The sequence below is a fragment of the Haliotis rufescens genome, unplaced genomic scaffold (genome assembly GCF_023055435.1).
Source record: "Haliotis rufescens isolate VD_foot unplaced genomic scaffold, xgHalRufe1.0.p SCAF_33, whole genome shotgun sequence".
Lineage (NCBI taxonomy): Eukaryota > Metazoa > Mollusca > Gastropoda > Lepetellida > Haliotidae > Haliotis > Haliotis rufescens.
Window position 1 is genome coordinate 2,203,870 of NW_025964035.1, and position 12,738 is coordinate 2,216,607.

Below are 12,738 nucleotides of genomic sequence, written 5' to 3' on the forward strand. Positions count from 1 at the left end.
CTCATGTTTCAGCCCCCAAAAGAACTAAACGAGCATCTAAACTGTTGCTACGAAGATTTTAAAGAGCACTATACGAAACTTCAAGGTCTAAGTAAAGCTTTATAAGACGTTTTGAGGTTGACATTTTGAGGACATTTCCAAATTTGACGCATCAGTGATAAATTATATCCAATGCAATTCCTTACTTTGACTTGTATCATATGTTCCCGTGATATTTTTCATGTGAACAATTGACTTGCCTTTGCATGTGTTTGTGACGGGTGCTACCGATGGGACAGGATACGCTCATCTTAAACCGAACACCTGGTGTCATCACTATTTGATAGTGATTCATAAACGCATGTTCATGCTATAGTCGGGATCGTAATGTGGACTTCGCTTTTAGAAGATAATGTTTTTGATTATTGAAATGGTTTTGTCACTTATGTATCTACTCACTTGGGGGCACGGGTGGCCCAGTCGTGTAAGGCGCCGCGATTCGCTGTGCAGATTGGGTCCCTTGGGCACGCCAGAAACCTATGATTGTGGGTTCGAATCCCGGTTCGCCCCCATTATGTTTTTAGGTTTGTCAGCACCATACCCGTGCTCGTGGGTTTCACCGAAGTGGTAAACGTCTGAGACCTGCAACACTTCGGGCTTTCCTCCCACATTAAGCTGACACGCCGTGATATAACTGGAATAGTGTTAAAAGCGGCGTTAAACCCAACTCACTCACTCACTATATCTACTCACTTCGGCAACATCATATAGAGGAGGTCCTCTGCCTTCTTCTTCTCCTCCAGATAGTCCGATGTCCTCTCCTCTACCAACGCCTCAAGGTTGTTGGCGTACTGCTCCATCCGGGACAGCAGGTTGTCAAGGATATTGCCCTTGTCTCCGTCCCTGTGACCAATGAAACGCCTCGGTACATTTTCAAAAATGCGTTGATACGACTAACTATTGTGATTGTTTCATGACGCGATTTGATTAATGTTGTTAAAATACATGTTTCGTTACTGTTTTACATGTGACAAAAAACGGCGTGTTTTCTTGAAATGGGATGAAAGTGAATGTTCGTAGTCCTCTTACAAACAAGGTTGGTACTTTCTTGATTAACGCACCTGTTCAGCTTTCTGATGATGGTCTTCAGAGACTGGAAGTCTGGTCGCTCAGCCGGATCCTCAGACCAGCATCTTTTGATGACATCAGCAAGTTCATCGCAGGGACAGTCGGCATGCTCCAGGGAAGGTCGGAAGACTTGACGACGTCCATCCTTTACGTCTTTAACGAGCTGGTAGACCTCTGAAGAACAGATAGAAATAGGAAATGAAAACCTTAGCTTACTTTGATGACGTGCTTTTGATTGGAGTCAGGATCTTTTGTTTTTTTAATGAGCTTGAGCGTTTCCTCTGACTCGGATATTGCCGTGACCCGGAGCGTTTCGTTGTACCCTGATATTGCAATGATCTGGAGCATCTCACAGTACTCGGATAACTGATACCTGGAGCGTTTTACCTTTCCCCGCTATTGCTGTTATGTAGAGTCTCATTAAACCCGGCGGGGGCACGAATGGCCCAGTCGCCTAAGGCGCCGCAATTCGCTGTGCAGAGTCCCCTGGGCACGCCAGAAACCTATGATTGTGGGTTCGAATCACGGTTCGCCCCGATGTTTTTAGGTTTGTCAGCACTATACCAGTGCTCATGGGTTTCACAAGTGGTAAACGTCAGACACCTGCATCACTTCGGGCTTTTCTCCAAATCAAGGTGGCACGTCGTGATAGAACTTGAATACTGTTAAAAGCGGAGGGTTAACCTTAACTCACTCACTCACTCAGACCCGGATATTTCTGTTAGCTGGAGCGTCTCATCCATCTGGCGCTTTGCTTTTACTATAGAAATGTACATTCCGATTTTTCCCAGTTTTTTTAAATGTGTCAGTGGATCCCACATTAGATTATATGTTCATTATTTTTTGTCAACCGAAGTTCATTTAAGATTGAAGTAAAGTATACGTAGCTTAATAGTATTGACAAGCATATCTGCATTGTTAAGAAACATTGCCAGGGAATCAATGTAAAGCATATAAAAAATCACAACTGACTTATTTATTTCTTAAATTTAATTTGACAATGTCATGTAAACGAAGTGCTCAAATATAAAGGGTAAACGGAAGTGAGTGGATTGGGATGAGTGAGTGAGTGAGTGAATGAGTTGTGATTAACGCCGCTTTTAACAGTTTTCCAGTTATATCACGGCGTGCCAGCTTAATGTGGGAGGAAACCCCGAAGTGATGCAGGTCTTAGACGTTTACCACCTTGTTGACACCACGAGCATCGGTATGGTGCTGACAAACCTAGAAACATAATCGGGTCGAACCGGGATTCAAACCAATCATAGGTTTCTGGGGTGCCAAAGGGACGCAACTCTGCACAGCGAATCGCGGCGCCTTAGACGACTTGGCCACCCGTGCCCCCGGATTAGGATGAACATTGCATTTTTGGTGTTATTGGGTATTTGATGTCCGGTTTCATTTTGAAAGAACGGCATGAACCAGCTGTTTCAAACACTAATATCAAAGTGACTGAATGATTGACTATGGTTTTACGCCGCTTTTAGCAATATTCCAGCAAAATCATCTCATCGGACAAATGAAACCCGGGCCTTTGACGTGACGAGCAAACACTTTAACCACTACGCTATAGCTACCCCAGCGCCCCTGCTAATATCATATAGTATTTCAGTTGTATCACAGCTTGTTAGGCCAACAGATATGTGAAAGAATTATGCCTTTTATGACAGAAGCATAAATTTTGGAACACAGAACCTTTAGGACATAACAAGCATTTTGAGAGCCAATCACCATATGGTATCCATGGCAGCCATTTGTTCATATGAAGATTCTGGATGATTATCGTCAAACCAATGTTCATAACTGTCTTGAATGTAGGATTCCTGCCGTATAGCTGGACTATTGCTGAGTGCGGCGATAAACAACAAACAAACAAAGAATGTAGAATTCGACCTCAAGACAACGATTTCTTGTAGCATCACTCACTCTACCATGAATTAAAGCGCTTGTACCATCAGGTCATTTCACTCTTTGATTTCCAAGGATAACCGGGGCACGGGTGGCCCAGTCGTCTAAGGCGCCGCGATTCGCTGTGCAGATTGGGTCCCTTGGGCACGCCAGAAACCTATGATTGTGGGCTCGAATCCCGTGTTCGCCCCGATTATGTTTCTAGGTTTGTCAGCACCATACCCGTGCTCGTTGGTTTCACCGAAGTGGTAAACGTCTGAGACCTGCATCACTTCGGGCTTTCCTCCCACATTAAGCTGACACGCCGCGATATAACAGGAATACTGTTAAAAGCGGCGTTAAACCCAACTCACTCACTCACTCCAAGGATAACCGTAATTATTTCTGACATGAAAATGATAGATGCATCATTAAAAGACGATTTACTTAATCACATGCTATTCAGTTTGCGACCACGTCAAGGAGACATAATTTATTTTTACCGTTATTATGACCTTATTCCACTTCAATTTCGAGGTTAGCTTTTTAAGACATCTGACATAAAACAAGAGATAACCCTATCAAAATATTTTTTTACCGGAGTGTTCACACTATCCCTTATAGTTTAATCATGTAATGTTTTGTCTCACCTCCGTCGACGACAAATCGCAATAACGGTACTACGACAATCCGTGTGGGGTTTCCAAGCGTTGAAACAGAGCATGTAATAAGATTTAATCAAACGGAATTTGAGCCTAAGCCTTGTGGGAAACATTGCTTTATTAATAATTCTGAAACAATATTTACCCTCGGGTGAAAGATCTATGTGATGCATATGAAATACGCCGTTTCTGTACACAATCTCTTGACAGATAATTGCAAAACTATAGACGTCTCCTTTTTGCGTGCCCTCTGGTGGTCGATCGGGCATGCGCAGAAGCTCTGGAGCCGTCCACAGGGTTCCTGAAAAAGCAAGGGATATTCTTCCATTCAATCTAATTACGGACAACGTCTTGATTCAAAGGAAACGAGGATAAGAGCTATGTTTGATAAAGAGACAAATTAGTGACAAGATTTAACTACCCCCCGGCACATGCTGAAGTTGAAAGAATCATTGAAGATGACCTGTGTATAATGGCGCCTCGCGGAAATGAATTCAGATGTTGAACTCTGGTTCTCAAAGCTGCTTCAACCACGCCACATCATTGCTCCCTTTGCTAGTGGCCGGAGCGATGTTTACTTGATTAGCGAACTCCTTCCGCATCGATTGAAAAAATCACAGACCATCATTACAAAAAACGTTACTTAATTATTTTTTCTAAATTCTGTTAGAGATCAAACCTTCGTGTCTGTCTATGTTCCTGAGATTGTAGTATTTGATTTAGTAGCAAGATATAGGTTTACGGAACTTTAAAATAATGTGATCTCAAATTTGCTTCTCAAAGCTGATTTCATTCGCTTGTTGCATTGATGATTAGAACAGTTTCCTTTGTGTTATTCGTTTAATGAGCAAGTTTGATAGTTAAGCTAATCCATCAGTTGCTCTGCATGAGACCAGTGAAGATTCGGGGTAGAATAGGTCTTCAGCAATCCATGCTTGCCGTAAAAGGTGACTATGCTTGTCGTAAAAGGCGACTAACGGGATCGGATGCTCAGGTTCGCTGACTTGGTTGATGCATGTCATCGTATCCCAATTGCGTGGATCGATGCTCATGAAATTAATCACTGGATTGTCTGGTCCAGACTCGATTATTTACAGACCGCCGTCATGTAGCTGTAATATTGCTGAGTGCGGCGTTAAACAACAAACCAACCAACCAACCAAGCATGAGACCAGTGGACAAAGTTATCTTTCAGTTTTCCAATGGGACACGTGATCCTTCCAGTGTTGGAAGTAAAATAAATTTCCAGGCTGCCATCAGGACGTTCCGACTTTAGAAACTGCAGGCCCTGGTGACACCTCTGGCCCACATTAAAAAAACTGCAGCTTATTGTGACAAATAAACCGACACGCACATTTACTATAGGGCTATAAGGTTGGTTGGTTGGTTGTTGTTTAACGCCGCACTCAGCAGTATTCCAGCTATATGACGGCGGTCTGTAAATAATCGAGTCTGGACCAGACAATCCAGTGATTAATGTCATGAGCCTCTTACCACGCAATTGGGATCGATGACATGCATCAAACAAGTCAGCGAGTCTGACCACCCGATTCGCCTTTTACGACAAGCATAGTCGCCTTTTACGGCAAGCATGGTTTGCTGAAGACCTATAAGGACCCATACAAATTTGAAACGGTGGTCCCGACTCAATATCTACCTGCCACGGGCCTACGAGCAGGCGCTTATTTCGAACACTTCATTCCAAAATAACAAATTCTAATTGCTTGATTTCAAGACTACTGATAGATGTAGATTACTTTGGATTTTCGTTTGATTTAGTTTTTTGTTATTGATTTGGATGTTGTTTCTATTGCAATTTGTTCATATTGTGTAAGTTGATATAGTCTATATACTGCCTGCATGTATGAAACTTGAAATTATTAGAAGTGTGAAATATGTTTTGATATATAGTGAGTATACAAGTTCATGTTTTTGGTCTTCCGAGCCTACTTCTAGGTAAACGTTATCCTGAAACAGCAGACATGTTATATCTGGTGATGGTAGCAACAAGCAAGAGGTTTTGTTGATTGTTGTTTGTTTGTTGTTAAACGCCACACTCAGCAATATTCCAGCTATATGACGGCGGTCTGTAAATAATAGAGTCTGGACCAGACAATCCAGTGAGTGACATCATGAGCCTCTAACCACGCAATTGGGATACGATGACATGCATCAAACAAGTCAGCGAGCCTGACCACGCGATCCCGTTAGTCGCCTTTTACGACAAGCATAGTCGCCTGTTACGGCAAGCATGGGTTGCTGAAGACCTATTCTGACCTGGATCGTCACTGGTAAAAAGCAAGTAACTTTGCACATATTAAAATGTTTCATCAAAACTGTATCACTGCATCAAAGCCCATTATCTCAAATGAGTTTCTTTCAAATTCAATGTATTCATACATCCCTAAGACATGAATTTTGTCGACTAATTAGAGACTACTTTACCGTGAAACTGTGTAAATATTTAACATGATTGAACGGCAACAGTAGACGTCAGTGTTCATGTTAACAATGTGCATTATACCACCGGATCACCGACTCTCTGTTTCATGCTCATTAAGCGGATGAGTTAGTAATACCTCCCTTCTGAGCCATGCTTACTTTTACGACCATATTAAGTCACGTTCATCTAACTTCTGTGTCATATTTTGAAACATCTTAATGAGATAATTGTTTGGTTGGCGCCATGAATGGATACGGTCGTGTCTTCATCTTCTTATTGTCTGTGAAATAACCAGACCCTCTTTGCTGACGAGTGCGGAACGTTACATTACTAATGAGCGTTGTTATCTATGTGTCAACGACTTTGTAAAGAGTATTATAAGTTTCAGTATAAACTCACAACATTCACTAGACCATGAGCTACCTAATGATTTGAGGAAAAGGTTTCACGTTGACAGTGTTGAAATGTTACAATGTAGACACATTTTCCACAAATTCCTGCTCGCTTACGGAAGGTAATGAGTCTGATTAGAAATCGGGATACAGTGAGTAGATCAAACGAAAGAAAGCATCGATTTAAGATTTAGAAACCGTTTTGTGCATGTAATAGTGGTTAAGGCACTCAGCGTTAAACGCGATGCGACATATCTGGTCTCCGACTGTTTAAACTTTCATCAGCTTATCACACAAAGAACACACGCTTGGCTTATGACCACTCGGGCCTACTCGGGTCTACTCGGCTTATGTCGCTTCCTACCGAGCACCTCTGGCAGCAATGTCCTAGTGATATTGCGTGACTTTACTCCAAACCGTGTTACGCAGAATCCTTCCGCAAAAGGTTCTTATAATATACGAGAGTGTTAGAAGATTATTATAAGGTTATTCTGTGCTAAATAGAAAGGTGTATACTTTCATTTGAAGACAAAACTAACGGAACGACTTAAATAGTTATATAATGTTCACAACTGCTGACAGTTTTTATAATGTCATAGTCACGTGAACGAAACGACTTCCAATATGGATTCCTGTCAGTGCTTACCAAGGTCCTATCGGAGTGAGTCGAGCCGAATGGGCATATGACATAACCTACTATTATAGAAGGCGAATGTGCTCTCCTGCTCCATAAGGCCTTGGCCTTCCCGGAAGTAGTGAAGGCCGAAGTCGGTGATTTTAACCACAAATCTGCTGTCCACCACACAGTTCGTGCTCTTTAGGTTGCCGTGACTCCTGATGTCACTGCTGTGCAGATATGCCATACCCTGCAATAGGAGAACATTTGGATCAAATTTAGATTAGGCCAGCCATTTTTGTCTTTTTTGGTTTATGGATTTTTGGCCTAAAATGTCAGGTCGACAGGTCGACAAAACATATTTTTAAAATGCCCCATGTCTAATATGTTTTTCGATATGCTCAAAATGTGGAGGAAGTGGAATGTTGTTGTTTTTTAATCAAGTGGGCGGGAGTTTGTGAGATATATGTTCAACAGCCCAAGGTTTTCATTATGGTGTTTAAAATTATATATTTTTTATCATAGCGGGAGTAAATGTGATTTTTAGAACATTTTACTTATCTCTCTCTATATTTTTCACATATCAATTTTTGGAGTCGAGGTACAATGTATTTTTAAAGAAGTCTTTTTTTAAAAAAGGCTGGCCTTACTACGAGAGGGTGTGTTCGGACTCACGCTGCTTGTAGCAATATTGCAGCCATATCATGCCAGGGAACACTCAGAAAGGGCGTCACACATTGTACCAATTTCGGGAATCGAACCTGGGCCTTTGGCGTGACGTATTTTAACCCCTGGGCTACCACGCCTCCCCTAAAGGTTTTGTCTAAACGAGCCAGCGCTGAGACCACTCTGTTATCCCTATGACTTTGTTACAACGAAGACTTCCTGGTCAGATTACTTACGCTTTACGACCGGGTTATAAACAGAGCGATCTTTGTATATCACAAAAAATATTTATTGAATAATGATGTAAATATATTGAGCGTGGGAAACGCTATATGATGGGAAACCAGTTAAGTCATTTTTATGTTTATATTGTATATTTTCTTGAAGTAAATTTTGAATTTTATGAATACAATGTGTACCTTTTCACTTTTATCTCCCCCTTAGGGAAATACATTGGAAACATCCAAATATATTACTATGAAGGCAAAAGTTACATCTTATAATTGTAGAGGCCTAAATGATCCATTAAAGAAGAAAAAGGTATTTAGATTCTTGCGAAAGCGTAAAGCACAAATATATTGTCTGCAAGTTGTACATTTTACCGCAGAGCAGGAACAATTAACAGGGCAGCAATGGGGATTCAGGGAATACTCTTTAGTCCTTATAAAAGTAATGCAAGAGGCACAGCTATCTTATTTAATAATAAACTCTTCTATAACATACTCTTACAACCAGCGTTTATAAAATGTCATAGAATGCTTAAAAGGGAAGAAACTTTACAGAAAGTATTTACTGATGAACAGTGGGTGGGATTTAATTTGATGGCAACAAGGTGTACCCAGAGTGTAGAACTGAGATGGTTTCAGTTTAGGATTATCCACTACATATTACCTTTAAGTAAGTACTTACATAGTACATGTATTGGTTATAAAGATTCACCAAGTTGAACTTCAGTGGTAAATAGAGTGAAACTATTGTACATGCATTTTATGATTGGGAATATGTTGCTCAGATGTGGGAGCTTGTTCTCAACGGGTTAACGACATCTGGGTTAAACATATTTATTTGCACAAAAGTGTGAAAATGGTTTGGTGAACAAGCGAAGCGTTTATGTTAATACCGCTCCACTACACATATTACAATAAACACATCAATGAAGGTTATATGTAACCAATGAATTGTACATGCCAAGCTAGATGTGTATATATAATAAATTTATTTGCAGTTTATATTAATCAAATCATTCAACTGGAAATCTGCCAGTTTTTTAATATGAAGTAGTGAATAGAATCTAATATTAGGTTAACGATATCTGTGGAAAGAAGACTTGATTTCTGTAAAGAGAATATTTTATTTGGATTAAGGGGAAGAATAACAACTCTCTCAATGTAGGTATATTACTTATCAAATGTATTGTGTTTAAACAATCACGAAATGGTTGACAGCTAATGTTCAAATAAATATATTCAACGTGAAGTTGTTAGATACTACAATATGACCAAATTAATTCCATTCTCAAATTGCAATTATAGAGTTTTCTTTCTGTTCTGGCCTTCCTTCCACAGACTTTTCAATCATATTTTATGTTTGTCTATATTTTCAATATGTTTTGAAAGTTTGATGTAAAGGGATTGGATTTTGAATAATGTATAATTGATGAAATGTAACACGTTGTATTTTATTTGAAATGTGAATAAAGATTGAAATAATAAAAATGAAAAAAAAATGTAAATATAGAAAAAAATGTATTCAATATAAATGAATGGATTAAATCATATTATGACGTCACGCTTTTGTTGCAGTTGATTCTGAGCCAGGAATTTACTGGCTATTCAGACTATTTAAGTAAAACTGACGAAATATATTCATTGTGCAGAATAGATCAACTTCATCACCATCGTGTAACCATTTCCTTTTTTGCTTTTTTTAGCCACTGTCAAACATGGGTGCATATATTCTTTTGCTCGGACTTTAGTTCTACGTCCGTAGGTATAATACTTGTTTGTTTGTTTGTTTCTTTGTTGTTTAAGCCGCACTCAGCAATATTCCAGCTATATGACGGCGGTCAGTAAATAGTCGAGTCTGGATTAGACAATCCAGTGATTGCATCACAAGCATCGATCTACGTAAATGGGATACGATGACATATATCAACCAAGACAGCGAGCCGGAAGAACCGATCTCGTTAGTCGCCTCTTACGACAAACACAGTCGCCTTTTACGACAAGTATGGGTTGCTGAAGGCGTATACTACCCCGGATCTTAACGGGTGGGGTGTCATGGGAACGTGGATACAAGGTACTTACTCTCACTATGTCTTGCATGATGGAATACCGGAACATCCAGTCAAGTTTTATTTGATCATTTTCCAGGACATAACGAGCTTCTTCATGAATTTGTAAAATCTTTTAACTTACGACAAACACAGTCGCCTTTTACGACAAGTATGGGTTCCTGAAGGCGTATACTACCCCGGATCTTAACGGGTGGGGCGTCATGGGAACGTGGATACAAGGTACTTACTCTCACTATGTCTTGCATGATGGAATACCGGAACATCCAGTCAAGTTTTATTTGATCATTTTCCAGGACATCCTGAAAACCAAACGATGTTGGATCTCGAGACAAAGTAAACACAGTCTATACTATACAAAAGAATCAATCAGGCTTTTATCAAACGGACCTAACATATTGCGTCCTGAACGTATACAAAGTGGAAATTGAGGCACATAATTTACATTGCGAGTTCTTGGGGAAGCGTCAATGGTTGAGTTTCTTCAATATCAATCAGTAAAATCCTTGGAAAACAGAAGCGTGCCACATGTTACCAAATATCCCCATGTTCATTCATGGACCCCTGGACTCTTAAAAAATAGACCCAGATAAAACACATATATAATACAGACGACCCTCGTGAAATGACAATTCAATAACTGTATTCGGAACACAGGATTCAACTCCAGCTGAACGGAATTTCAAAGTCTGGAACAAATTATTTTTAAAAACTACCAAAACTGTTCATTCCTTTTGTTGCTAGGCATTCGTATTTCACATTCTCCGCTCGAAAACAGATACACACTAATCTCGTTAAGGTGTGTTTACCTGTAAGCTGCCCTTCGGGCAATATTCTGTGAGGATGCACTTATTGGGAGAATCTATGCACGCCCCAACGAATCTGACAATATGGTCGTTCTGTAGGTCTTTTACCTGAAACGGTGAGTTAAGATGAGTGTTCTTTTACCTTGTTAACTTAATGATAATGATGCATATATTTCTGTTCAATTTAGGTTTATGCTTAGTTTCAATTTGACCTGTAGTCTTACGTTGTATTTTATCAAGGTCGGGACAATAACATCCCTGAGTTATTGATGAAGAGGTCTCTTACCCGTTTCACTTCGAGTAAGAGAGGCTTGCTGATCGTTATTGTTGCCCTCCGTATTGGTTTTATAGCAACAATAGCTCCCTGGAAAAATAACATTAAGTGAGTTAGGCTTAACGCCACTTTCAACAGTACTCCACTTATATCACGGCATAGCTCCCTGGAAAAATAACATTAAGTGAGTTAGGTTTAACGCCACTTTCAACAGTACTCCACTTATATCACGGCATAGCTCCCTGGAAAAATAACATTAAGTGAGTGAGGTTTAACGCCACTTTCAACAGTATTCGTTTATTTCACGGCATAGCTCCCTGGAAACATAGCAATGAGTAAGTGAGGTAGTTTTAACGCCACTTTAAACAGTATTCGTTTATTTCACGGCATTGCTCCCTGGAAAAATAGCAATGAGTAAGTGAAGCAGGTTTAACGCCACTTTCAACAGTGTTCCAGTTATATCGCGGCGTGTTAGCTTAATGTGGGTGGAAAACCCAAAGCAATGCAGTTCCTAGGCGTTTAACACTTTCGGTTTAAACACATGAGCACAGGTATGGTGCTGACAAACCTAGAATCATAATCGGGGCAAACCGGGATTCGAACCACAATCATATGTTTCTGGCGTGAGTGTATGTGTGTGTGGCCATGAGGGTAGATGGTGGGGTTCCGAGGGGGTTCCCGGTCATAATCGGTTCCCAGCAAACAATGACTGTCGTGAGGGGCGCTTGCCTTGAACGGTGATCGGGTAGTCCGTTTCGGTGACTTGGCTCCGGCGACGTTGGCCGTTGCTCATATTATTCATCACTGGTTTCTTGAGAGACAGGGTGGTAGGGTGAGATATGATTCTCACAGACCATGGATCTCATTCGGGGCCTATCTGGGATTAGAACCAGTGATCCGCGGATCGTTTTCTTCTAAGGGACGCAATAATTCTACAAAGTGCATCACGGTGCCTTAAACAAAAGCGTCACCATATCCCCTATAACTTTCAACTGTTACAAAACATTACATTCACCTTGTAGTATCCTGTTTTCGTGAACAGCTGTTTGTTGGCGCTATCGTTGAGGTGAGCAATGGTGTCCCCAGAACACGTGCTCATGTAGGAGTTTTTCTGAAAAAGAATATTTATATATTAAAATTAACTCCAGAATTCGTGTACTGGAAGAACTTGTAAATGTTGTGGAAGGAGACTTGGTGAGTGGTGAGACTCTGTGACTCGGTTGATGGCGGGACGTTGTGTCCCGAGGAATTTTTTGTTTATTTGTTGTTTTACGCCGCACTCAGCAATATTCTAGCTAAATGACGGCGGACCACACAATACAGTGATGGACATCATGAGCATCGATCCACGCAATTGGGATCGATGACATGCATCAACCAAGTCAGCGAGCCTGACCACCCGATCCCGGTAGTCGCCTCTGACGACAAGCATAGTCGCCTTTTACGACAAGCATGGGTTGCTGAAGACCTATTCTACCCCGGATCTTCACAGAAACAGGACATTTAGGATACGTAATACACAACCATGACAAACGGGTTATTTTTAACCTTCATCTCATTAGCAATCGAGTTTTTCGTCATTAGTGTGATTG

General features: G+C 40.6%; 1 protein-coding gene across 3 annotated transcripts in view; it reads right to left on the reverse strand.

Annotated features, from left to right (window-relative positions):
- Positions 1 to 12,738, reverse strand: part of LOC124115049 (atrial natriuretic peptide receptor 1-like) — a 255,794-nt gene that overhangs the window by 10,983 nt on the left and 232,073 nt on the right. For all 3 annotated transcript variants that reach the window (XM_048380802.1, XM_048380801.1, XM_048380800.1), the window contains 8 exons: positions 12,162 to 12,257; positions 11,159 to 11,236; positions 10,876 to 10,980; positions 10,297 to 10,368; positions 7,189 to 7,357; positions 3,802 to 3,957; positions 1,101 to 1,281; positions 733 to 882 (listed from right to left, as the gene is read on the reverse strand). In XM_048380802.1, the coding sequence (XP_048236759.1) occupies positions 733 to 882; positions 1,101 to 1,281; positions 3,802 to 3,957; positions 7,189 to 7,357; positions 10,297 to 10,368; positions 10,876 to 10,980; positions 11,159 to 11,236; positions 12,162 to 12,257 (1,007 nt within the window). The remainder of the gene's footprint in view (positions 1 to 732; positions 883 to 1,100; positions 1,282 to 3,801; positions 3,958 to 7,188; positions 7,358 to 10,296; positions 10,369 to 10,875; positions 10,981 to 11,158; positions 11,237 to 12,161; positions 12,258 to 12,738) is intronic.